This window comes from Bubalus kerabau, chromosome 2 (genome assembly GCF_029407905.1).
Source record: "Bubalus kerabau isolate K-KA32 ecotype Philippines breed swamp buffalo chromosome 2, PCC_UOA_SB_1v2, whole genome shotgun sequence".
NCBI lineage: Eukaryota > Metazoa > Chordata > Mammalia > Artiodactyla > Bovidae > Bubalus > Bubalus kerabau.
The window spans coordinates 111,844,092-111,871,992 of NC_073625.1; the positions used below are offsets into that span (position 1 = coordinate 111,844,092).

Consider the following 27,901-nt stretch of genomic DNA (forward strand, 5'->3'; position numbering starts at 1 on the left):
ACACAAACCAAGTTAAATTACATTAGGCAATAGTCCTGTGAATGCTTTATTAGCAGCAAATCTGGACCAGATAGATTGCTTCCCTGAGGGTCTGCATTAAGGACAACCACGAGAATCCAAGGAGAAAATATTAATACCTGACTAGACTAAGTTATAGTCACAGCTAATATTGCTGAGGGATAGTTTAGGGGAGAATTGTACTTAGCACTAAAATCCAGACACTGAGGTTACTATTAAATAATTCACTTTCTTTGCTTATTTTTATGCACAAGTTGGATATCTTAGATTGGCTTAAAAGTTACTGCTGCTGCTGCTGCTAAGTCGCTTCAGTCATGTCCAACTCTGTGCGACCCCATAGACGGCAGCCCATCAGGCTCCCCTGTCCCTGGGATTCTCCAGGCAAGAACACTGGAGTGGGTTGCCATTTCCTTCTCCAATGCATGAAAGTGAAAAGTGAAAGTGAAGTCGCTCAGTCGTATCAGACTCTTTGGGGCCCCATGGACTGCAGCCTTCCAGGCTCCTCCGTCCATGGGATTTTCCAGGCAAGAGTATTGGAGTGGGGTGCCATCGCCTCCATTAAGTAAATTCATATCTTAAAGATTTCAGATCTTTTGTGTTGCTAGAATCATAACTTAATGAGAAAGATTAAGGGGTAAAAATAATATAATAGATCAAGGGCCTCTCTAATTCTATGGTTAACCCTTGGAGGAAAATTTCCCCCAAAAGCGTCTTCTTCCACCCACATATGCATAGATTTTTCATGGCTAACTGGGTCTAGTTAGCCATGATTACCTCTTGCTCTCACTATGGGAACTAGTCCTTAATTTGATAGAGACTTTTAGGAAAGGGGAAAAAACAATCTGGAAATTGCAGATAAAATTTGAGCACATCTTAGGTGATGTTCTAAAAAGAAATATCTCATATAAATCTTTTATAGGCATTTAGTAGAAAGTTGTTCAGGAAGCCCCCCAGCAGGTGCAGACACTAATTGAGCGGGTAGGAGTGAGGAGGGGCGGGGTTTAGAAGGAGCGGCGGCTTCCCAGGCAAAGCCCGGATGCAACGGGAACTCAGGCAAAGGTTAAGAGGAAAAGAGCACAGCCTTGGGTGTCCAGAGAGTCAGGTTTAAAGAGTCCAGAGGTTGAGGTTGTGGCCTTGCCAGGGCACCAGTGTGGGAGATGGAGGTGCGAAGAGAGGACTGAAAAACCGCAAGTAACCGAGGAATCCAGACTTCGAGGAACCTTTAGGGCATTCAGACAAGGCGTTCAAGGGAAACTCTCTCTGAATGCGTTTCAGGGTGGTTTGGCTCCTGCGCCAGTAATTTTGGGTTTCAAGTTTAAAAAATCTGACAAAAGTGTAGATTAAACAAGATGGATATGTACTTTTCTCTCAAACAACCTAAAGTTGGAAACTTGGTAGTCCAGAGCCGGTCTGCAGCACCACAACGCGAAGGATGGGGCTTATTCCTTGGCCTGCAGTTTTCCTCTTCAGGACTGCCTCACCGTCAGGGTTTCTGCAACTCCAGCCTTCACATCTACCACACAGGTAGGAAGAGGGAGGAAGCGGGGAAGAACCAAACAAGCGCTTATCAACAGTGTCAGTCCGCTTTAAAGGCTATTCTCTGCAAGATTCCCCACTGTGATCCCTACTTATATCTTTTAACCCCATCTATTGTACTTGACCAGTCCTAACTAAAAGAGAGGCTGTAGGAATAGGAGTTTTTTTAAGCTTGGTATTGAGTTGTTTTTAATAAAATTGGGGTTTTCTTCGTAAGATAAAAGGAAATTATGGATATTAAACACAATTAGCAGGCTCTACCACAAACCCCAACCATATGACAGAAAAATTATTTCTAATTCCCAGTTATGTGTTGAGGGAAGCTCTGAGGTGTTCTCTAGATGTCCTTTCACTGATTCTGAGGAAGAACAAGACAGTTTGCAGACAGCTGCTTCCAAAAACAAGTCAGAACTAAGTCAGATTAAGGACAGATAACAATGATATTAAAAAGAGATGCCTGTGAGAAGGCCTGGAGGAAGTATTAAAACATCATAGCGATTACAGAGGTGGCTACAGTGATGGGATTATGACTTTCCCAGTTTTCTGTTATGTATTTGTTGTATTTTCCACTTTTTTAAAAAGAAAAATAGAGGATTTTCTGCTGTGTTCTTTTTTTACTGTTATACTTCTTTTAGAGGGAAGGCATTTGGGCCAGCCTGCTTAAAATGAAACATATGTCCAGTGTGCAAACTAAGCCAAAAGGCCACAAAAATGTGTTTCAGAAACCAGACCAGGGCATTTGAGATTGCCCTTGCATAAACATATTGTGTGTGTGCTATATTGACTCCATGTCATCTGTAAAGATGCCGTAAAGAGCTAGCAAAAGCCCCCAGGAAGGAAAATTAGAAAATGAGAGAGCTGCCCTAGGAGGGTTACTGAAGAGGCAACAGCCAGAGGCCTGTTGGAAGGAGGACCTGGGTTCTAGGTCTTTCCTCACCCCTGCCTTTAACTGGTGGTAGGATCCTAGGAAAATTAACCTATCTTGTCCTGGTTTTCTTACCTAGAAAATGAGAGAATAGGACAAGATGATCATTAAATTTTTTTTTACTCCTAAATAGTTTTATTTTATGTTATTGTGCAACCGAGAGAGAAAACAGAAATATTTTGCAAGGTAAGGGTAAGGAGGAATGAAAGCAAGCAAGTAGTCTTAACATGGGAACAGGTTTAGCATGCTGACTGAAATTCTAGCACTAGGAGGGGTTCCCCAGGTGTACCTTGTTGTAGCCATCCAATTAAAATTCCTGAAAAAAGGAATTACTTTTGTAATCTCCTAAGCCAATAAGATGGACTAATTCCTTGAGAAAAAATTTTAACACAGTTATTTTTTTAAACAGCATTAATTCCACAGTTCTCTTAACCTTGCCATACAGTTTTCCTTAATGTCTCTTCCTTCAAACTCCCAGTCCTTATCTCTTTAAAGCTCCACAGGTCTTCCTGTCTTAAATTTAGAAGCATCCAGTGGTCAGTTTATATTACTTTCTGGATGATTTTTAATTAAAAAAAAAGTATGTACTTTTAATTGGAAAATTTAGGATATGCATCTGTGTCTGTTTGTGTGTGTATATGCAAGGGATTGCTGTGGCTCTTCTGAAAGATTGTCCTGGAAAACATCTTATAATCTAATATACTGCTCTAATGAGATTGTTTTTCTAATGCAAATGAGGCCCGGAATTCAGCAGAAGAAATGGAGCTTCTCTCCCTGCACTAGCACACTAATTATACTTATTTTGTTAACACAGCTCTTCCTTGAGCAAAGTTTTGCTCCTTCTTCTTTCCACTGGTAACTTGGGGATCAGGACATAAAATTCTGGTTCTTGGGTGGGTGGGGAAGTCAATTAGCCAAATGTTAAGGGAGAGAAAGCAGAACAGTACAGATTTAGCCACAATTTACTGGAAATTAAGCCTCTTCACCTTCACTGTGGCCTCAGTGCAGCCTCTGCTCCTTGGTCCCTGTGAGCCTTCATGATTACTTGGATCAACATGGGAATTGTAAACCCTCTGCACTAAGTCCCTGCTTTCATTTCCTTGGCACTGATATTCCATGAAACTCCTCTTTCAAAATTGCCCTCCACTGTGACAGAAAAAACCTTTTCCAACCGTGTTCCCTCATCCTACCCTCCAGATCGAGAGAAAGAGGTGCCTCTCCATTTAATGTCTGGGGCCTTCCCAGGTGGTCCAGTGGTTAAGACTTTGCCTTCCAGTGCAGGGAGTGCAGGTTCAGTCCCTCATGGGGGAACTAAGATCCCACAGTCCTTGGAGCCAAAACACCAAAATATAACAGTATTGTAACAAATTCAAAAAATTTGAGTGGACTTTAAAAATGGTCCATGTCTTTTCACCTTGCTTATAGTTTCTTTTGTTGTGCAGAAGCTTTTAATTTTAATTAGATCCCATTTGTTTATTTTTGCTTTTATTTCCAATATTCTGGGAGGTGGGTCATAGAGGATCCTGCTGTGATTTATATCAGAGAGTGTTTTTCCTATGTTCTCCTCTAAGAGTTTTATAGTTTCTGGTCTTATGTTTAGATCTTTAATCCATTTTGAGTTTATTTTTGTGTATGGTGTTAGAAAGTGTTCTAGTTTCATTCTTTTACAAGTGGTTGACCAGTTTTCCCAGCACCACTTGTTAAAGAGATTGTCTTTTCTCCATTTTATATTCTTGCCTCCTTTGTCAAAGATAAGGTGTCCATAGGTGCGTGGGTTTATCTCTGGGCTTTCTATTTTGTTCCATTGATCTATATTTCTGTCTTTGTGCCAGTACCATACTGTCTTGATGACTGTGGCTTTGTAGTAGAGCCTGAAGTCAGGCAGGTTGATTCCTCCAGTTCCATTCTTCTTTCTCAAGATTGCTTTGGCTATTCGAGGTTTGTGAAATTATTTGTTCTAGCTCTGTGAAAAATACCGTTGGTAGCTTGATAGGGATTGCATTGAATCTATAGATTGCTTTGGGTAGTATACTCATTTTCACTATATTGATTCTTCCAATCCATGAACATGGTATATTTCTCCATCTATTAGTGTCCTCTGATTTCTTTCACCAGTGTTTTATAGTTTTCTAATATAGGTCTTTAGTTTCTTTAGGTAGATATATTCCTAAGTATTTTATTCTTTTTGTTGCAATGGTGAATGCAATTGTTTCCTTAATTTCTTTATTTTCTCATTATTAGTGTATAGGAATGCAAGGGATTTCTGTGTGTTGATTTTATATCCTGCAACTTTACTATATTCATTGATTAGCTCTAGTAATTTTCTGGTGGAGTCTTTGGGGTTTTCTATGTAGAGGATCATGTCATCTGCAAACAGTGAGAGTTTTACTTCTTCTTTTCCAATTTGGATTCCTTTTATTTCTTTTTCTGCTCTAATTGCTGTGGCCACAACTTCCAAAACTATGTTGAATAGTAGTGGTGAAAGTGGGCACCCTTGTGTTGTTCCTGACTTTGGGGAAATGCTTTCAATTTTTCACCATTGAGGGTAATGTTTGCTGTGGGTTTGTCAGAATGGGAGAAAATAATAGCAAATAAAGCAACTGACAAACAACTAATCTCAAAAATATACAAGCAACTCCTACAGTTCAACTCCAGAAAACTAAACCACCCAATCAAAAAATGGACCAAAGAACTAAATAGACATTTCTCCAAAGAAGACATACAGATGGCTAACAAACATACGAAAAGATGCTCAACATCACTCATTATCAGAGAAATGCAAATCAAAACCACAATGAGGTACCACTTAACGCCAGTCAGAATGGCTGCTATCCAAAAGTCTACAAGCAATAAATACTGGAGAGGATGTGGAGAAAAGGGAACCCTCTTACACTGTTGGTGGGAATGCAAACTAGTACAGCCACTATGGAGAACAGTGTGGAGATTCCTTAAAAAAATGGAAATAGAAATGTCATACGACCCAGCAATCCCACTGCTGGGCATACACACTGAGGAAACCAGAATTGAAAGAGACACGTGTACCCCAATGTTCATCTCAGCACTGTTTATAATAGCCAGGACATGGAAACAACCTAGATGTCCATCAGCAGATGAATGGATAAGAAAGCTGTGATACATATACACAATGGAGTATTACTCAGCCCTTGCCCCTGAAACATGGGTGTATAACCACGCAATCTCAGCAGTTTGCTCTGCTTTAAATCCTATAGCTCTTATGAGTTAAAAAGGAAGTTAAATAATGGTCACCATTAAAAAGAATACATATGAATCAGTTCTAATGATGTGGATGAAACTGGAGCCAATTATACAGAGTGAAGTAAGCCAGAAAGAAAAACACCAATACAGTATACTAATGCATATATATGGAATTTAGAAAGATCATAACGATAACCCTGTATGTGAGACAGCAAAAGGGAACAGATGTATAGAACAGTCTTTTGGACTCTGTTGGGGGGGGGGGGGGAATGATTTGGGAGAATGGCATTGAAACATGTATAATATCATATAAGAAATGAATCGCCAGTCCAGGTTTGATTCAGGATACAGGAAGCTTGGGGCTGGTGCACTGGGATGACCCAGAGGGATGGTATGGGGAGGGAGGTGGAAGGGGGGTTCAGGATTGGGAACACGTGTACACCTGTGGCTGATTCATATTGATGTATGGCAAAACCAATACAATATTGTAAAGTAATTAGCCTCTAATTAAAATAAATAAATTTAAAATAAAAAAAAGAAAAAAAATGGTCCACGTCAAAAAAAAAAAAAATCTTAAAAAAGTTAATGTCTGTACTGTATACTCCTCCACAGTTCCCAGAGACCATACCTTTGGGTAAATCTGAAGGAGCTGGGCTATCCAGCTCTCGTTAAGCCCAGACTTGGCACATTATTGAAGACTACAAAAGCCTGAGGCAGAAAAGTCTAAAGGGCAGTGTAGGTCTTTGTTAATTCTTAAAGACATGGAGAAGAGATATGCAAAACTTCCTTAAATATTTTGTAAACTTCTCACCTTTCCGAATCCCACTTCCTTCTTACCTGCCTTTCCTCTGTCTACTTACCCAGTCTTTCCCTCTGGGAGTCAGCTTCATTTTATAAGTCAGTTGGCTTCTGTCAGCTTTTCCCTCTCACCTCCTGACCACATGGCACAACTAAGGCTCAAAAATTAGCTGTCCAAGAAAATGTTCTTTCTCTTTAGAGCTCAGGGGTGATACTCATCATTCAACATTATACAATAGGGATAAGAATCATACCCTCATACAGTTCTTGCAAAAATTAAGTGATATAATATATCTCATTAAGTTCTTAGAATAGTAGCTATATGTTGTAAGTGCTAAACACATTTCAGTTCCTGTTATTACTATCTATTTTCTTGACAATCACATTTATTTTTTTCCTTTTCTAGCAATTCCTCATTTGCTCCTGTTCTCCATCCTAAACTATCTATACTAACCATTTCTGACTTTTTAAAAATGATGTTTTTTGAAATATAAATTATCCATTTCCATTTTCAAAGTGCCTATTACTCCTCAAGTTCTTGATTTCTAGAAGATCATAAGAGAAAAAATACCATGAAAAGAACTTTCCTTCATAGCATGGACAGCCATGGAGGTATACCAAGTGGACCTCCCATCAAGAATTTGCTGTGCAGTTTTAATGAGTATAGATGACTGTCTTCTTTCACTGCATCCAGGATCTGCCCCAGCTTTCTAGCCAGGCCACATGCCTTATATACATGCACCTGCCTTACAGAGGTGTTTGTCATACATGTACCTGCCTTATAGAGGTGGTAGTTCCTCCCTCCCATCACCCTCTGGTTCTATCAGGCCAGGAGGAGTAGGCTGGAGTGGAGTTTGAGAAGAGAGGAAGAAAATTTTGGCAGAAGGTGGGGAAAGGCATGCATATGGACATGGACTGTGGTTTGGAGCAGAAATGTATAAATTGTGTACAGGGAATAGTAAGGTTGTTACAACGAAGCAAAATGTATGAAAAACAGAGCAATGAAATAGGGGGGTATGGAATAGTATCATCAGTGATGAATAATGACTAGCCTGGAGGTAATTGGTCAAGAGCTTAAGGCAAATGCAAAATTGTCTAGATTTAATGCATGGAGCAAGAGTATGTAATTCAGGCTTATAATTATTAATAATGATAATTGGTCTTGATTTTGGAGGGCTTACTATGTCTGAGTAATAACTCAGGTGCAAGAACCTCCTAAATGGTCTCCCTGAATTTCTTCTTGTTCTAATTCTTACGTCAATGGAGTAACCACAGTAATATTTAAAAACTGCAGATCTGATCATATTGTTGACTCCTCCCTCATCCTTCTTAAAATTCTTACTGGTTTCTCTTCGTTCTTCTGAGAAAGACCAAAATCCTTTTCATGGATGACTAGGTCCTGCCCAATCTGGCTTCAGCCTTTTCAGCTTCAAATCTTATTCTCCTTTGGTTCCATAACCCAAGTCCTGCCCTCTCCTGGCAGAGTGCTTTCTCAGATGCTCTTGCTTATCCTAGATGGCTCCTGCCAGTACCTCTTGGTCTGGTTAATGCGGCTTTATCCTCTACATCTCCATGTAAAGGACACATTGTAAGGGAAGGCCAAGCTAGGTTCTGCCTTAATCTCTCTTGGAATTCTCCTTCATAGCATGGACAACCACGGAGTTACACCAAATGGATCTCCTGTTAAGAATTTGCTGTGCAGTTGTAAAGAGTATAGCTGACTGACTATCTTCTTTCATTGCATCCAGGACCTGCCCCAGCTTTCTAGCCAGGCCACGTTCTTCCAGGTAGCCCCAATCTAGTGACCAGACATAGTGCGTAATCCTAGTGCCTGGTCATTCTTGTCCAACGTGGTATTCCTCTAATGGGCAACCTTTGTTCCTTGGTCCCTTTCGACATGGCCAAGCCTTTGAGAGATCTACATTGCAGTCTGATACTCTTCTGCCCAATTCTGCTTCCTCTGCCCTTAACATTTCTCAAACATTAACCCCCCCCCCACCCCTACCAAATCTCTTATGCTTATAATTCTGTCTTTGCAACTGTTCCCTGGAGGACCCAAATGACACATAGCACTTAGAGCTTTTTAAACTGATATATTTATTTGTATGATATCTAATGTTTGCACCACACTGAAAAATTCGTGAGGGGAAGGTCCAGTTTTGCACTCAAAATTATATGCTTAGTTATCTTCCAGAGTACAAAAAGGCACTTAAAAGCGGTTTATGACAAGAAAGTAAAGCATTTTTACATGCATTATTATCTCACTAATCCTTTGAGAGTGGTTCTATTTTTGTGACATTTTGAAGATGAGGAAACTAAATGAGAGATTAGCCCAAATTTGGATACAGGTGTGTCTGATGTCAAACATCTTCTGAACTGATGCTTAATTCCTTTTCTGCTTAGGTGAAAACAAGAATCAAAATGATTCTTCAACTAGGGCCCTTGGGTTTTTACCTTGCTGGGTCCTTGATCCATCAAATATTGTAAGCTTGATTTGAAAGCTATCTTACCAAATTAATCTTTGTATTTCTAACAGTGATTGACCCTGAGAAGTACTCACTCCATGTGCAGCAAACTGGATGGGCAGCGGAGGGCAGGGATGATGCTTAAAGATGATTCTTGCCACCTCTGTAGATACCAGTAGAGGAGTGTGTCAACTCTATGGATTCTCAAGAGGAATCGATGTCCAGGATTCTGGAGCACAATCTTCTTTGACCACCATTCTTGTCCCCCCAGGCAGTGTCCCCTGCAAAGTTTCCATTAAAGGTGCAAAGAGAAAATGGTGCGCCTGAGAACCAATCACTTCTCTCTTGCCTTGAGTTGTGATGTACTTAATGCAGCTAAGAATGAATGATTGTAGCAGAGCCTGGGAGGAACCTTTGAGAAAAATTTAGCCAATTTATTTCACAGGGGGAAGAAATCGAGACCCAGAGAGGTGAAGAAACTTGCCCAAGTAGCTGAAGTAGAACTGAAACTAGATCACATATTTCTCCATTTCTGACTGCCAGCTGCAGAAGAATCTATGGATCTTCATTTTGCTTCTTAGCAAGAAGGATAAACTTTGCTCCAGAGAGAGTCATGCAACCCCCTATTGCTGGGATATGGCCCAGGGAGAGAGGGATGGAATGAATACGGGGTTCTAGAATAGCAGTACTGTGCCAGAATCGGTATTTCCCAGACAAGCCTGACTTGTGAAAATAAAATACACTCACTGGCAAGAGAAGTGTAATTGCTTGACTATAGATTACCTAATGTAGTTTGAATCTTATCATTGCAAAGTCTGAGTGAATCTGAGTTCTCCTGCACTGCTTCCTCACATCTTTAATTGTTCTGGCCTAGAGCAATCACTGCTTTCTTTCAAGGAGCTCTTGCCACTGTGCTGACATTGAGTGTCTCTGTGTGAAGATTTGTGCCTTTCTGGTGTTGTTTTCATCTTATAAATTAAAAAGGAGGCAAAAATAGATCCTGCCAAAGGTCACACCACCTCAATGTTAGGACCAGTCTCTCTTCATTTACAAAGGGATGCTCAGCCTAGGAGGGATGGACCAGGTAGCCCTGGTTCTCTTCCAGCTGCTGGTCCTCTCTGGTGCCTGTCAGCGTGCCAGAGCCAGTGCCGCAACTCTCTTAGTGCCCATCATTATCCTGGTTGGCAAGGAGGCCCTGCTGGGTTTGGAGAGGGTCAGGGCACAGGGCCAGCCAAGATGAGAGGCCACAGAGAAGAAGTGAGGAAAAGAATCCTGGGGAAATGCATCAAAACAATGCTGAGAACACAACTCTGGCTATAGACTAAGGATTGGCAAGAAAGTGAAATAGCCCCGTTCAAGGTCAGAGCAGTGAGGACATGCTCAAGTTGGAAACTGAAATCAATTCTCCTTTCCTTTCAGCCTGGCAGCTGAATCTGGTGGGTACCTAGGAAGCTAGAACACTAAGAGACAGCCCTGGCAGCTGCATGAGCAAAAGGTGAAAGGGCCCACAGATACAGGGCCGGGGCCAGATAGGAGCCATTCTTTGACTCTTGTCATGAGTCCCTTGCTAATAAAGGCAGAGCCACTCCATGGCCCATGAAGGGCATTGTGGGAGTATCTATTCTTGTGGGCTCTCATTTTCATCACAATTGGTTTTCCATGTGTTTGTTTTTAAAATAAAGGAATCTATGTCCTTGTAGCTAAGACCATGTTTTGATGAGAGTGGGGGTGGGAAGAGGCTCTTCTTCTACCATAAGTTTTAAAATTCAGGGCAGGAAAGCTGCTGCCCTTCTTACCAGAATCAGTTCTTGCCAAGACAGGTTCAAATGTTTTGGATCAATGGAGCAAGAGGAAGGAGGTGGGGGAATATAGAAAAATAAAGCTCCTTTTCTCTCTTCTGCTTCACTGCTTGATGGGTACATAAAGGTGAATGTTTAGGAGTTGAGAAGGAGGCAGGGAAAATAGTGTCCAGAGGAAGAAAAAGTATCACAGAAAGAGAATTTTTAAAGAAAGAATAAAATCCATTGTTTGAAATTTTTAGCAGGAAAGAGACATTTTTCACATAGATACAGTTTACATAGATCTGTAAATGAGCAAATAAACTGAGAAGGGAAAGGGGAAAACAATGCAATGGCCAGAACAAGGTCTGCTGGAGGCAGGTCTGCTATCTGCTGTGATAGACAAGAAAGAGAAAAGATGTGTTTGCAGTGAATTTTCACATTTCAATTCAACATTTACTGAGCACCTAAATTAGGTGCGAGGCGTTGTGCTGGATACTGGGTATTCAGAAGCCTCCATGATAAGAGTTACACCACTAAGGAACTCAGATTCTGGAAGTTCACCAACAATCTCAAAACAAGGCATAATGTGACAGATTCAATAGAGGTACAAGCTACATGCTACAGAAGACAGATGAGTCTGACATGAATTCCATCTAGCAGAGCACAGAAACTGTCACAGAGGAAGTAACATTTGATCTAGAGTATGAAAGATGAGGTTTTTTTTTTTTCCCTTTTCACTGTGCTTTGATGTTTTCCTTATATGAAAAGGTAAATTTATTAGCTTAAGAAAATTAAATCTCTCCATTTTGCATTATAGCAACTTCAGGGACAACATGTGAGATGACTCGTTGGATATGTTATTATTGACTGAAAAAGTACATGCTACCTAAAAGTTGAGAGTTATGTTTTATTCCATGAAAATTTTTAGGACTTAAGCCTGAGAGGCAGCATCTTAAGTAACCCTGAGAGACCTTCTTTGACGATGGGGGACAGGAGGGAGAGCCAGGTTACATACAAATTTTGAAACAAAGAGCAGGAAGGTTGAATGTCAAAAGTTTTTTTTTTTTTTTTAATTAAGGAAAACCAGATATCCCAAGTTAAGAAATTTAGAGCTTTTCTGTGTATGGGAAGATGCAAGAGACCTCCCACATAAGTCATTCCTTTGATAATACACCTCAGCTATGTAGGGCCAGTATCCTGTGTCTTTCGCATCCTAAGCTTCCTCAGGGTTCATCATAGGGAGTGTCTGCAGTTTGATGGCTGCTAGATGTCAGGTATTCATTCCTTCCCGGGTACCCTCAGTTCTCACCAGCTCACCTTCTGATGGTGGCTACAATTGTTGATGATTGTGACATCCTTTGTTTACTGATATGGCATGAAATATTCCATTTCTCATTACCTATCAGAGGTAAGGTCCAGACACAGTTGCTCCAATAGCCATGCAAAGGATCTTATGGAAACAAGAGAATTCAGAGTCCAGAGAACCCAACTAGTTACAATGAGTAGAAACTTCTCCAGGGTAAAGGGCAACTCATTATTTAAGAAAAGCAATTTGCCCCTCCCTCAATAATATGCAGCTATTGCATTCTTATTATTATACCTCAGATCATATTTATAATCTGTTATTTTTACATGTGAAATTGCTTTAAGAACATAGTAAGTATTTAAAGTTAGAGATTGGACTGCTTCACTCAGATGTTTTAACCAGAGGTCTGCAAATTTTTTCTTTAAAGATCCAGATAGCAAATATTTTCAGCTTTGCAGGCCACATGGTCTCTGTTGCAACTACCAGTTTCTACCTTTACAAGCATGGAAACAACCACAGGCGCCATATAAATGAATGAGCATGACTGCTTTCTAATAAAACTTTATTTACAAAAACTGTGAGCTGGATTTAGTCCTAAGGCCATAGTTTATTGACCTCTGCTTTTAATCATCAGTTTAATCGGCTCTCCTCAGACTCTCCCACTTCTATAGCCTGAAGGGCAGAGCAGATATCAATTAAGAGCATGGCCCTCCTTTCCAGCCCCTCATCAGTATTTTCTGAAGAATAATTTCCTTTTGTATTTTAAAATCAAAGCATTCTATTCTACCGTCTAACTGAAATTTCCACTTCCATTTTTTCTACTTCTAGCCAGGCATGTCTTAATAGCTACATGGATTAATCTTCTCATGCCTAGCAACAGCTGTGGCTAAGCTGCTCTGGAAACAGAATTTCCAGAGCTCTATCCTGCACTGTGGCGTAGATTGCCAGTTGTTAGCCTCAATGTTTATTCTTCTTTCCCTAGTAATATAACCCTCAATATTACTTAGGCAATTAGCCACCCAGAATGCAGACACTTTCCAGTTTCCTTGTAGCTGACCATGACAAGGTGATTAGGATCTTGCTAATGTGAGGTAAAAAGAAATATTGTGCAGCACCTTTCAGGAAACCATTTTACAAAGCAGTTGATGGGTGTCTTCTGTCCTTCATCATCCTTTCTCTATCATTCCACCTGGAAAATTGACGTGATGACCAAACTCTAGCTCTTCTCTTTGTCCATGAGGGTAGAGACTTTGTCACAGAATGTCAAAGCAGTGATGTGGAAAAGGTATGAATACTTGAAGACTGTGGATTCTCATAGCAGCCCCAGGCCACCTTACTTTGACCTGATCCAGAAATAAACTTTTGCCTTGTTTAAGTCACTGTTACTTACAGCCATACCTAACTGTAATTAATACCTTGCTTTAAATTTTTAAATAAGGAAATTTTTCTTGAAATGAAGATTGAGATGAATTTCACTGTAGGTCTTAAAATGACTATTTTTAAAAACAATAAAGTTTTTAGTCTTAAATCATTGAATATTTGTGATTGTCAAATGCAGAAGAGAGCACAGGTATCTCTTTGAATTTATTGGAAGTTTATATGATAGCTTGTAAATGTTTTGCTTCTTATGAATTCAAATAACAAAGAGAGGCAATGGAGAAACATTTACTAATATCCTGGAATCTGGAGCCTGTTTGTTCTCTCAACAACGCTGTTAAAGCGACAGGGCAAAGGTTATGCTACTTATATACAACCAGGTTAAATGGACACCATCAGAGTGCTGAACAGAGCAGTACCTCTTAGAAGAGCTAAGGGTGTACATCTTCTACATTCCTTGTTCCTACTTGCACTCCAGGCTTGCAAACTGCAGCAAGGTCTGCCCTCCCACTCTAAGCTTGCACTCTAAGGCCCATTTTGTTGGAGGAGGTAATCAAGAGAATGTGCCCACCTGAGAGCTGGACCTGGGCATCAGAAGCTCCTCACTCCCTCCCCTGTCCTTGGAATGTTGGTTCTGCCCACCATTCCCACAGTGGGAACTTTTCCAAGGGCACAGCCTTGAAAGAGTAATGTGTTGTTGAGCCATCTGGATTGGATACATGACTAACCAGGTTAAAGCCTCTATATGAACTTTCAGACTCTGGCCAGAGAGGTAGGAGAGCATGGAAATCTACTTGTTTTGTGGCTACTCAAGGTAAGTCTTATGAGTAAGTGCCCTTGCTTGTTGAAACTGCCACTTACCAATCTGGAATGTGTCGACTAAAACAATAGTCACAACCTAGAAATTGAGAGTTATGTTTTATTTGGTGGGAATTCTTCAGACTTCGAGCCCAGGAGACAGCATCTCAGGTGATCCTGAGAGAACTTTTCAGAGGAGGCCATGCGGCATGGGGGAGGAGTCAGGTTATATAGAAGTTTGCAGCAAGAATATCAAAAGATTATTGTTAATTAAGGAAAACCAGATATCTCAAGGAATTTAGCACTCTTCTTTGTATGGGAAGATACAAGCCTCTAGGCTCACTAAAATAATTTCTTTTATATGCACCTCAGCTCTCTGGGGGCCAGTACCTTGCGTCTTGATTTTTTTTTTTTTTTTTTTTTTTTACATTCTTAGTTCCTCCTAGGGAGTGGCAGCAGCCCAGCCTACAACTGTTGGATCACAAGTATTGTCTCCCTTTTGGGTGCCCTTCAGGCTCAGAAATTCACATTTGGAGGCCCCAAATCGCTGATGGCTATGACATCCTTGTTTACTGATAAGGCAGGAAATACTTCATTTCACAAAATGATCTGCCTGTTTCTTTGGTCTCTCTTTGCTCTTCCCGATCAGGTGCCACTTTGAGAACCAACACAGCTTCTTGTGGGATAGAAGGATATAAAATACGACCAGGAAACCCCAGAGCTGTCAGCTGATTCTCTCAACTGTTTGGAGAAAAGCTTATCTTTTGCTCACCAAGCAGACTGAGTTTTGATTCTGCTGTAGGAGTTCGCTATGCACAGAAGCCCCACAGAGCAGTCCTCTTCTGCATGATTCTCCAGTGCTGCTGCTGCTGCTGCTAAGTCGCTTCAGTCGTGTCCGACTCTGCGACTCCATAGACGGCAGCCCACCAGGCTTCCCCGTCCCTGGGATTCTCCAGGCAAGAACACTGGAGTGGGTTGCCATTTCCTTCTCCAATGCATGAAAGTGAAAAGTGAAAGGGAAGTCACTCAGTCATGTCCGACTCGAGTGACCCCATGGACTGCAGCCTACCAGGCTCCTCCGTCCATGGGATTTTCCAGTGCTGGGCAGTATAATTTGTCTTTTCCTCCTTTGCACTCAGTGTGGATGTTCCCTGACATGTTGATTTGTAAGACACAGGACAGAGGCAAAAAGGTTGCAATGGCTCTACAAGGTCATACACAGGCCCTGTTTTTCTTTGTCTGCCACTAGCTGGGCAGTCTGGAAAAAAAGATTGCCTCTTTCCTGCTGTGCTTTACTTGAGAAAATGAAAAGTAATAAACCCCTCTTCTTTACTTTTATTCCTCATAAATGCTCTAAGGCAAGGACCATCAGGCTCCTGAAAGATTTATCTCTTAGGGGCTCAAGCTATCCCAGTCCATGGCCTATAATTCCAGCCTTTCCTTCTCAAACTCTACACTTCCTTCTTTTCATACAAAAATGGGGAGATGCTACTGTTCCTCACCCTGATTGTAGGCCACAGTCAGTGCCACACTTTCCTCGGGACTAGTATTTGACACCCCAATGCTGGTAACAATTTCAGGTTTAGTTCTTTCAATTGTGAGGAACCAGAGATAAATGACGGGGAAGGTAATGGCACCCCACTCCAGTACTCTTGCCTGGCAAATCCCATGGACAGAGGAGCCTGGTAGGCTGCAGTCCATGGGGTCGCTAGGAGTCGGACACGACTGAGCGACTTCACTTTCACTTTTCACTTTCATGCATTGGAGAAGGAAATGGCAACCTGGTCCAGTGTTCTTGCCTGGAGAATCCCAGGGACGGGGGAGCCTGGTGGGCTGCCATCTTTGGGGTTGCACAGAGTCGGACGCGACTGAAGCGACTTAGCAGCAGCAGCAGCAGAGATAAATGAGGGGAGTGGCTATTCTAAGGATATACTTGGGCTGTCAGTGAGGCTAGAAATCTGGCTGGAGTCAAAGCAGGTCTGGAGACAGGCTGCTTTCTCCAGTTCTCTCAAAGACATCTGGCTTCCCTACGTGACTTTCTTTTTGCTCTCTGGATGGCTTTGTCTTCATTCATTCACCAAATACTTATCACTTACCATATGCTGGGTACTGCTCTAGGCACCAAGAATACAGCAGTGAACAAAACAGAATCATGGAGTTCAACTTGAATGGAAAAAGACAGGCAAAACACAGATAAATGAGTAATGTCAAGTAGCAATACATATTATGAAGAAAAATAAATCCGGATAAGAAGATAGAGAGGAGCAGGGTGCTGTAGACAAAGCATTTCTCAGAGGTAAAATTTGAGCACAGATCCAAATGAATTGAGAGAAGGAGCCAAGTGGGGGAGGGTGTTCCTGCAGAGGAAATGGCAGGTATGAAGATCCTAAGGCAAGAATGTTCTTGGCCAGCGAAAGGATCAGCATGGATATTAGCTGTGGCTAGGTTGCTGAGAGCAGGGGGGATATTCACAGATAACAGGGTTGGAAAGAGGTGTCCTGGAGCCAGATTATGTTGGGCCCTGTAGGGCATGGTATAAACAGTCGTGATCTGATTTACAATTTACAAGTGTTAATGTGGAGGCTAGACTGTAGGGGAGCAGGGGTGAAAGCAGAGAAGCCAGCCAGGAGGTGAATGTAGTAATCCACAGAGGGGTGATGACAGCTGAAACCTGCTACTGCTGAGAAGGTAGGAAGTGGATGAATTGGAATAAATTTTGAAGAATTTGCTTGTCCATTGGATATTGCCTATGAGGGGGAAAATGAAAGCAAAGTTAACTTAAATATTTTTTTTTGGCCTTAGAAACTGGGTGATGTTATTTTCTGAGAAGGAAAACAATGAAAGAAGAACAGGTTTGAGTAGGGAACACCAAGATTTTGATTATGGTAAACTTTTTTTTTCTTATACTGGTGAGTTTATTTTAATCTCTGAAAGCATCTGTCAATTTTCAACATCATTTCTATAGCATACAAAGATAGTAAATTTGAGTATGTCAGTTGAGATACTTGGGGCACAGTGGCAAATATAATCTGGAGTTAGAGAAGTTATAATTTTCATGATCTTTAACAAGTTTAGTAATTAGAAAAAAATAATAACAAAGGAAAGTACTTGACTAGCACTCACTTTGTGTCAGGCGCTGTTCTAAGTGCTTTATAGTCTACTAACTCAATCCTCAAAATAACCTATGAGGAAATAGGCATAGAGAGATTTCTGACTTGCCCTGGATCCCACAATGGAGCTGGTGTGGAGCTAGTGGAGAAACTTATGTAGCTGGTTCCAGAGACAGTGCTCTTAGCCATTTTGTTCTACTACCTCATGTGGTTCTGTGTTTTAGTCTGTTGATATGGTGCATTATACACTGATTTTCATATGTCAGACTACCTATACATTCCTGGGATAGATCCTATTTTGTTGTGATGTATGATTCTGCTTTCTGGTATTTTGTTGAATTTTGCCTCTGTATTCGTAAAGGATATTAGTCTCTATTTTTCTTTCTTGAGGTTTTTTTTTTTTTTTTTTTTGTCTCCTTTTGATATTACTGGCCTCATAGAATCAGTTGGGAGGTATTTCCCCCTGTTCTATTATTTGGGAGAATTTATGAAGTGTTGGAAAGCTGGGCTTTTCTTTTGGGAAATTTGTCAATTATTAATTCAATTTCTTTACTTGTTAAAGGTCTGTTCAGATTTTCTTGGTGTTTCCCTGGTGGCTCAGAAGGTCTTTCTTTCTTTCAGATTTTCTTCTTCTTAAATCAATTTTGGTAGCTCATGTCTTTGTAGGAATTTGTCCAGTTGCATCTGTAATGTGTATTTTACTGACATACAATTGTTCATAGTGTTCCCTTATAATCCTTTTTATTTCTATAAAGTCAGTAGGAATGCTCCCTCTTTTATTCCCAATTTTAGAAATGTAGATACTTTCTCTTTTTTCTTGATAAATTTTACCAAAAACTTGTCAATTTGTTGAATTTTTCAAAGAATCAACTTTTGATTTTATTGATTTTATGTATTTTCCTATTCTACATTTCACTTATTTCTTCTCTGATATTATTTCTTCCTTCTACTTGCTTTAGGTTGGGTTTTTAGATTCTTAAGATAGAAGTTTAGGTTATTGATTTGTGATCTTTTATCTTTCCACCCCTGCTTTATTAAGGTATAACTGACAAATAATTGTATTATACTTAAAGTGTACAATGTGATGGTTTGATCAAGTGTGTATGCAGTGTCAAATAATTCACCCTATAAGGTTAATTAACACATTCATCACCTCACGTGCTTAATTTTTTTGGTGAGAACACTTGAGTTCTACTCTCTTAGCAAACTTCAGTTATATAATGCAGTATTAATTGTAATCACTATGTTATATATTAGATTCTCAGAACTTATTCATCTTATAGATTAAAATTTGTACCCATTTACCATCTTTCCCCATTTCTTTGACCCCAAGCCCTTGGCAACATTCACTCTACTGTCTGTTTCTATGAGTTAAACTTTTTTTTTTAAAGAATGTGTATTATGATAGCATGCAGTATTTGTCTTTATCTGTTGAACTCATTTATTATAATACCCTCCAGGTTAATTCATGTTATTGCAAATGGCAGTATTTTCTTTTTTGGGTCTGAATAAAATTCCATTGTGTGTGTGTATATATATATTCACCACATTTTTGTTTTAATCCATTCATCCATTGATGGGCACTTAGGTTGTTTCCATACCTTGACTCTGGAGGATAATGCTGCAGTGAACAGAGAATGCAGATATTTCTTCTATATCCTATTTTCGTTTCCTTTGAATATATACCCAGCAGTGGGGTTGGTGAATTATATGGTAGTTCTATTTTTAATTTTGTGAAGAACCACCATACTGAATTTCCAGGTTTTCTAACACCGTTTATTGAAGAGATTATTCTCTCACCATTGTATGTTCTTGACATCTTTGCTGAAAATTGATACCATATATGCAAGGGTTTATTTATGGGCTCCCCATTCTATTCCGTTAGTATATGTTTCTGTTTCTATGCCAATACCATACTATTTTGGTTACTATGGCTTTGTAATGTAGTTTGAAATCAGGAATTGGCTATTTGGAGCTTTTTGTGATTCCATATACATTTTAGAGTCCACAAAGCCTGACCTTCAGGCAATGTCTAGGAAAGTCAGGACATTAGACATGCACTTTAGGCTGTATCAGATAAACTGGGAACATTGTTTTCTTTGCTACTAATTCTGCTGAACCAGAGGGAATAGTTTCTGGGAGTGCTTATGAACCAAATAGAATCACCTCTTTGTTCTGTGTGGTTCTGGGGAACTTGTGAATGCTGAGCCCTGATAGCTCTCAGAGCTAAGTGGTTTGAGAACCATTCCCTTGGGTGGCCACTGTAAAAGTTAAGGTCTTAGATGTGTGGACTAGATTCTCTCAGGGAGAAGCTGGAGGTTTGGTTTTACTACTGGAGTGAGCCAGTGGGTTACAGCAGGAGCATGCCTATTCAGGCTCCTGGAAGGATTCTAGTCAGCTTCCATAGGCAGGCTGGTTAGAAGCCAGGACTTCAAGCAGCATCTGGTGAAATATGCAGTCAGACCCCTTCCAGGAAAAAAATGGGAGATAGGCATTTTTGCTTGTGTGCCTGTTTGAAAACTCCTTTTAAAAAAATTAATATAACTCTATGGGACTTGTGAATACCAAGCATTGTTGGCAATCAGAGCTAGGTGACTTAAAGGCCCATTTCTCAGATAGTACTCAAAATTTGAGGTGCTAGATGGACACGCTTTTTCCAGGTAGAAGCTGGAAACTTGGTTGTGTTGGAATATGCAAGAGGGAAAATGTGGGTGAGTGTTTACTAGCCCACCAGTTCTTTTGGGTGCCTGGGAGGATTCCAGTCATCACCAGACGTGTACTGATTAAAAGTTAGCCTCTCAGGCACCAGTTACTAAGGTTCACAGCAAACCCTTCTGGGAGCAAACTGGGAGATGGGAAATTTTGCCTGCCCCTTCTGTACTGAGCCTGCACATATGGCTGCAGGGAGAGCTCACATGCCTGATGAAAAACTGCTTCTTTTGGAATATCCTGGTGGTCCAGTGGTTGGGACTCTGTGGGTTCACTGCCAAGGATCCAGGTTCAGTCCCTGGTGGGGGAATTACAGTCCTGCAAACCACGTGGCATAGCCCCAAACAAAATAAAAATCCCAGCTTCTTTGTTTGCTAAAGTCCTATGGGACTCATGGATGAATGCAAGCCAGATTGGTTATTAGAGCTAGGTGATTTGGGGATCTGTCCCCAGGTGCTGCTAGAACCTGCCTGCTGCTACAGGAGACATAAGAGACAAGGGTTTGAGCCCTAGGTCCTAGATCTGGAAGATCCCATGGAGGAGGAAATGGCAACCCACTCTGGTATTCTTGTCTGAGAAATCCCATGGACAGAGGAACCTGGCAGGCTACAGTCCATGGAGTCACAAAGAGTCAGACACACCTGAGGCAACTTAGCATGCACTTTGAAAGTAGTTGCTAGTTGGTGACAGAGGACACCCTTAGGTGGCAACTGTAAAAGTTGGGGTGCTAGATGAAGAAACTTTGGGCAAGTTTCTTCCAGGAAGATCCTGGTGACTTGGTTTTACAGTTGGAGTGAGCCAGAGAGAGAAGGTAGGGAAGTGCCCACTGGCTCTTTTGGGCTCTGGGCAGGATCTGTCAATACATAGATGTGGGCTTATTAGAAGCTGGACCCTCGGGTAGCAGCTGGTAATCGGATAGAAGAAGAAAAGAGTTATAATTTTAAAATACGTTTATAATGTCTTTTATAATTACTTAGGTAATTAACTTTATTGGTTCTCTCTTTTTTTTTAATGTGGATTTGAATTATTGTCTCATATCCTTGATTTTAGCCAGAAGGTCTCCTTTTAGTATTTCTTTTAAGGCAGATCTGTTAATGATACATTTTCTCTGTTTTTGTTTATCTGGGACTATCTTAATTTCACTGGTTTTGAAAGAAAATTTTGCTAGGGGTAGAATTCTTGGTTGACTGTGACTTTCTTTTACTACTTTGATTATATCAGCTCAGTGTCTTCTGGCCTCCATAGTTTCTGATAAGAAATTAGCTGTTAATTTTATTACAGCTCCCTTGTACATAATAAATTGCTTGTCTTATTGATTTTAAGATTCATTGTCTTTGGCTTCAAACATTTTTATTACAATGTATTTCAGTATGGATCTCTTTAGGTTTATCCTTCTTGGAAATTTTTGAGTGTTGATTATGGATGTGCAGATTAATGTTTTTCATCAAATTTGGGAAATTTCTGACAACTATTTCTTCAAATATTGTTTCTGACCTTCTCTTTCTCTCTCACTCCCTCTTTCCCACTCCCCCTCTATATCCCTCCCTCCTCCTTGGAACTCCTGTTATGCCTATGTTGATATTTTTTATGTTCCTATGTTGATATTTTTTATGTTCCTATGTTGATATTTTTGATGTTTTTGATATTTTTGACATTGATATTTTTGACAGCCTTCTGACACTTTACTTCTAGAAGCATATATACATTCTGTTTTCTCTGCAAACTGGATAATCTTGACCTATCTTCAAGTTCATTGATTTTTTTTCTTCTGCCATCTCAAATTAGCTGTTGAGCCATAGTATTAAATTTTTAATTTCAGTATTGTACTTTTCAACTCTAGAATTTATATTTGCTTTTGAAAAAACTTATAATTTCCATCTCTTGATGTTTCCTATTTTGTAAGACATTCTTATTTTCCTTTAGTTCTTTGAACATACTTATAATAGCTTATATAAAGTCTTTGTTTAGAAAGTCCAGTGTTTGGGACAGTTTCTGTAGATTGCTTTTTCTTGTTTCTTTGCATGTATCTTAATTTTTTATTCATAACTAGGCATTTAAAATAATATAATGTGTTAATTGTGGCCATTGATGGCCCCTCTTTCCTAGGGTTTGTTGTTTTCCCCCTTATTATTGTTATTGCTTCTTGTTTGTTTGGTAACTTTTGGCAGTCACAAACTGGCACTTGCCGTGGGTGCTTGCCATCTGCCTCTACAAAGATTAAATCATGTGCCGCTGTAGTTGCTGATCCTCAACATCCCCTGAAGGAGTTCAGTGTGGAGAACAGAAATAAGGCACTCTGTGCTTTGGGAAACTGGCAGGAGAAGTCTTTAGATAGTTAGATATTATCAGGAACTGATTTTATGAGGCCAATTCTTATATCTCCTCATTTCTAGAAAAGCACTAAAATCCTTCAGGGTGATGATTGTTTGTCTTAACTAGCAGAAACTTCATGAGGCCAGCAGAAGCTTTCTACAAAAAATATGTGCTTGGTTGCATGTATTCCTGCTTTGCCAGAATCACATATTTACTGTCTTTTCCCATTACCTCTTTGAAATAGTTTCTCAGAGCTATCTGAAGTGCTGTCTCCTGAGCTTCAGTCCTCATAATGCCCCAAATAAAATGTAACTCACAATCTCATGTTGTGCATTTTTTTTAAGTTGACACTTTTCTAAACTAATTCTGTCAATTCTACATTATTTACTATGTTTCATCATTAAAGTCTCTGCTTTCTTATCTTACTGGTCAACTAATGATTGCACACTGATTTTCTTAAATGCTTTGAATTAATGTATCTCCTAGCCTTTGCAAATGAGCAATGTGTGTGTATTGGGGCATACCTTCAACTCCCTGACAGTTCACAACTCTGCTTTATCCCTCACTTCCTATTTATGTAGAACCTCAATGTCAGCCAGAATCAAGATACTAGAACCTTCTCAGGCCTTTCCTGGGCATGTACAGACCCTTGCACATGTGTGTGTAGCTTTTTATACTTTCAAGAATATGTTGCAGCTTTTCAAAGCCCCCTAAGGATATCTTATCCCCCAGCTTTTCTTCTTAGGTTTTTTGACAATCTCTTATTTGTCTCAGTAATTATCTTCCCTCCAGAAAGTTGTTTCATTAAACAATTACCATGAATTATTTTTTACAGATGCCCCAGGGAAAAGGCTATATATACTGAATGGGGTCTGGGCCAGATCAAATAAAGACCTGTGAGTTGGGGCTTCCAAGGAGATATCAAACAAGTAATACAATGATAATTCTTTCATATAGGAGTATTCCAAATCAATTTTGAATTTTTTACCATTGGCCATTAGGCTGACTTTCACAGCTATTGTGTTCACAAGGCTGTTAATATTCAAGTCTACTGAGGAAGTGGGAAGAGGGAGTTGGGAATAGGGCAACTTAAAACTCACTATCCTTACCAAGATTTGTACACTTTTATAAATAAATGCTTCTTAGATAGTACGGTTAATTTCCAGAGTTCTGAAAAAGTGGATTTCAAATATTCTCTTTGCTAGTGTTCTGTTTGCTTTTATGGAGGAACGGAATTTTACTCTATCATTTCTTATTCCACCATTCCAAAAGTGCTTCTCCTGAATATGTTAAATTTGAATTATTTGTTAGCACAAGACAAGATTGCAAAACTAACAGCATGTAATCTAGAATCAGATTTGTTTGGTTCTGCTAATTTCTAGCTGTGATAACTTTTGCCTCGCTTTCCTCTTCTATGAAGGCAGCTTGTGTGTGTGTGCTAAGTCTCTTCAGTCATGTCCAACTCTGTGCAACTTTATGGACTGTAGCCTACCAGGTTCTTCTGTCCGTGGAATTCTCCAGGAAAGAATACTGTAGTGGGTTGCCATGCCCTCTTCCAGGGGATGTTCCCAACCAAGGGATCAAACCCATGTCTCTTACATCTCCTGCATTGGAAGGTGGGTTCTTTACCACTAGTGCTGCCTGGAAATCCCAGGAGGGAGTATATTATTAGTAGTAACTATCTTATAGAGTTGTTGAGGTATTACAAGAGTTAATTGCAAGTAAAGCATGTAGAATAGAGGTTGGCTGACTATGGTTTATAGACCAATCTTGCACACAATTTTGTTTTTCAAGGCCCCCATTATATCTACTACTGTGGGCAGGATTCCCTTAGAAGAAATGGAGTAGCCATCATAGTCAACAAAAGAGTCCAAAATGCAGTACTTGGATGCAATCTCAAAAACGACAGAATGATCTCTGTTCATTTCTAAGGCAAACCATTCAACATCACAGTAATCCAAGTCTATGCCCCAACCAGTAATGCTGAAGAAGCTGAAGTTGAATGGTTCTATGAAGACCTACAAGACCTTCTAGAACTAACATCCCAAGAAGATATCCTTTTCATTATAGGGAACTGGAATGAAAAAGTAGGAAGTCAAGAAACACCTGGAGTAACAGGCAAATTTGGCCTTTGAGTACAGAATGAAGCAGGGCAAAGGCTAATAGAGTTCTACCAAGAGAACACACTGGTCATAGCAAACACCCTCTTCCAACAACACAAGAGAAGACTCTACACATGGACATCACCACATAGTCAACATCAAAATCAGATTGATTATATTCTTTGCAGCCAAAGATGGAGAAACTGTATACAGATTAGAGCTTCTGCTGAAACAATACCGGGAGCTGACTGTGGCTCAGATCATGAACTCCTTATTGCCAAATTCAGCCTGAAATTGAAGAAAGTGGAGAAAACCACTAGACCATTCAGGTATGACCTAAATCAAATCCCTTATGACTATACAATGGGAGTGAGAAATAGATTTAACAGACTAGATCTGATAGAGTGCCTAATGAACTATGGGTGGAGGTTTGTGACATTGTACAGGAGACAGGAATCAAGACCATCCCCAAGACAAAGAAATGCAAAAAGGCAAAATGGCTGTCTGAGGAGGCCTTACAAATAGCTGTGAAAAGAAGAGAAGCAAAAAGCAAAGGAGAAAAGGAAAGATATACCCATTTGAATGCAGAGTTCCAAAGAATAGCAAGGAGAGATAAAAAAGCCTTCCTCAGCAATCAATACAAAGAAATAGAGGAAAACAACAGAATGGGAAAGACTAGGGATCTCTTCAAGAAAATCAGAGATACCAAGGGAACATTTCATGCAAAGATGGGCTCAATAAAGGACAGAAATGGTAGGGACCTAACAGAAGCAGAAGATATTAAGAAGAGGTGGCAAGAATACACAGAACTGTACAAAAAATGTCTTCATGACCCAGATAATCATGATGGTGTGATCACTCACATAGAGCCAGTCATCCTGGAATGTGAAGTCAAGTGGGCCTTAGAAAGCATCACTATGAACAAAGCAAGTGGAGGTGATGGAATACCAGTTGAGCTATTTCAAATACTAGAAGATGATGCTGTGAAAGTGCTGCACTCAATATGCCAGCAAATTTGGAAAACTCAGCAGTGGTCACAGGACTGGAAAAGGTCAGTTTTCATTCCAATCCCAAAGAAAGGCAATGCCAAAGAATGCTCAGACTACCACACAATTTCACTCATCTCACATGCTAGTAAAGTGATGCTTAAAATTCTCCAAGCCAGGCTTCAGCAATATGTGAACCATGAACTTCCTGATGTTCAAGCTGGTTTTAGAAAAGGCAGAGGAACCAGAGATCAAATTGCCAACATCTGCTGGATCATCATAAAAGCAAGAGAGTTCCAGAAAAACATCTATTTCTGCTTTATTAACTATGCCACAGCCTTTGACTGTGTGGATAACAATAAACTGAAAAATTCTTCAAGAGACGGGAATACCAGACCACCTGACCTGCCTCCTGACAAACCTGTATGCAGGTCAGGAAGCAACAGTTAGAACCAGACATGGAACAACAGACTGGTTCCAAATAGGAAAAGGAGTATGTCAAGGCTGTATATTGTCACCCTGCTTATTTAACTTACATGCAGAGTACATCATGAGAAACGCTGGGCTGGAAGAAGCACAAGCTAGAATCAAGATTGCCGGGAGAAATATCAATAACCTCAGATATGCAGATGACACCACCCTTATGGCAGAAAGTGAAGAAGAACTCAAAAGCCTCTTGATGAAAGTGAAAGAGGAGAGTGAAAAAGTTGGCTTAAAGCTCAACATTCAGAAAACGAAGATCATGGTATCTGGTCCCATCACTTCATGGCAAATAGATGGGGAAACATTGGAAACAGTGGCTGATTTTATTTTTCTGGGCTCCAAAATCACTGCAGATGGTGATTGCAGCCATGAAATTAAAAGACACTTCCTCCTTGGAAGGAAAGTTATGACCAACCTAGACAGCATATTAAAAAGCAGACACATTACTTTGTCAACAAAGGTCCATCTAGTCAAGGCTATGGTTTTTCCAGTAGTCATGTATGGATGTAAGAGTTGGACTATAAAGAAAGCTGAGCACCGAAGAATTGATGCTTTTGAACTGTGGTGTTGGAGAAGACTCTTGAGAGTCCCTTGGACTGCAAGGAGATCCAACCCGTCCATCCTAAAGGAGATCAGTCCTGGGTGTTCATTGGAAGGACTGATGCTAAAGCTGAAACTCCAATACTTTGTCCACCTGACGTGAAGAGCTGACTCATTTGAAAAGACCCTGATGCTGGGAAAGATTGAGGGCAGGAGGAGAAGGGGACGACAGAGGAAGAGATGGTTGGATGGCATCACCGACTCAATGGACATGGGTTTGGGTGGACTCCGGGAGTTGGTGATGGACAGGGAGGCCTGGTGTGGTGTGGTTCATGGGGTCGCAAAGAGTCGGACATGACTGAGCAACTGAATTGAACTGAAACTAAGAATAATTTTTTAAAAGTTTTAAATGGTTTTAAAATCAAAAGAATATTTCCTGCACATGAACATATGAAATTCAAATTTCAGTGTTCATAAACATGCAAATTTTTTTGCATATTGTCTATGGAAGCTTTGGCGCTAAAACAGTAGGGTTAAGTAGTTGTGACCAAGACTGTATGACCTATGGAGTTTCAAATACTTAGTATCTAGGTATTTTGGGGAAAGGTTTGCCGAACTCTAATACAGTACGTTAAAAGACACAAAAGAACTCAATAACTGTTAGCTATAGTTTTTTACTAGATGGCTCATACTCACTTCTTTGCTCTTTTTTTTTTAAGTTTTATTTCACATAGTCCACACAGGTCTCAACTCTGTTTCACTAGGTCACATTGTACTCACCGTGGCCTCCCAATCTCAGCATGGTCTGGCTCCTATCTCCCTCTCTGAGCTCACCTTTCCCTTTCCTCACTCTCATCTAGTTGCCCTGGCCGTCTGTCAGTTCTGGGAGTGTGCCGAGCAGTTTCCTTCCTCAGGGGCTTTGCATTTGCTTTTCTCCATTTCCCTGAATCTTCACAAATCCGGATCTGTATCATTTTTCACATCTCAGTTAAAAAAAAAATCACACCTTAGCAAGCCCTTCCCATACCCTAGATTAGGGTCCCTTCTTCTTCTATTCCTTATCCAAATGTTCTGTTTACTTCCTTCATGGCAATACTAGTACTGACATTATCTAATTTATTTATTTATTTTAACTGCTTTTTGTCTGCCTCCCCACTAGAACTTTAGCTCCTCAAGAATAGGGACTTCATTCCTTATTATAGCATGGTAGTACCCTCACAAAATATTTGTTGAATGAATGAATAATATTTTAGCTTCAACTGCCATGATTGAGGATAGTCATTGTCTTCTTTTTCTTATATTCAAATGCCAAGGAAACTGATTGCCCTACTTATCTTGTTGCTCAAGAGCATCTCATAGTCTCTGGCTGAGCTGTTGTTTGGCTGACTTAGGACAGATACTCTTCCCTAATCAACTTTGGCCAGGAACTGGGAGTGAA

The 27,901-nt window shown here is 40.1% G+C and overlaps 1 protein-coding gene and 1 long non-coding RNA gene across 12 annotated transcripts in view; both read left to right on the forward strand.

Annotated features, from left to right (window-relative positions):
* The first annotated feature begins 979 nt into the window (after positions 1-979).
* Positions 980-27,901, forward strand: part of STXBP5L (syntaxin binding protein 5L) — a 466,532-nt gene continuing 439,610 nt past the window's right edge. For 4 of the 11 annotated variants that reach the window (XM_055568317.1, XM_055568321.1, XM_055568318.1 and 1 more), the window contains exon 1: positions 980-1,542. In XM_055568317.1, coding sequence (XP_055424292.1) covers positions 1,368-1,542 — 175 coding nt within the window. In that variant the 5' untranslated portion in view covers positions 980-1,367. The remainder of the gene's footprint in view (positions 1,543-27,901) is intronic. The other 7 variants (XM_055568323.1, XM_055568330.1, XM_055568328.1 and 4 more) reach the window with 2 other exon arrangements.
* LOC129643587 (uncharacterized) overlaps positions 14,127-27,901 on the forward strand; it is an 81,861-nt gene continuing 68,086 nt past the window's right edge. Inside the window, exons 1-2 of the long non-coding RNA XR_008710395.1 lie at positions 14,127-14,236; positions 17,023-17,105. This is a non-coding gene — a long non-coding RNA (uncharacterized LOC129643587). The remainder of the gene's footprint in view (positions 14,237-17,022; positions 17,106-27,901) is intronic.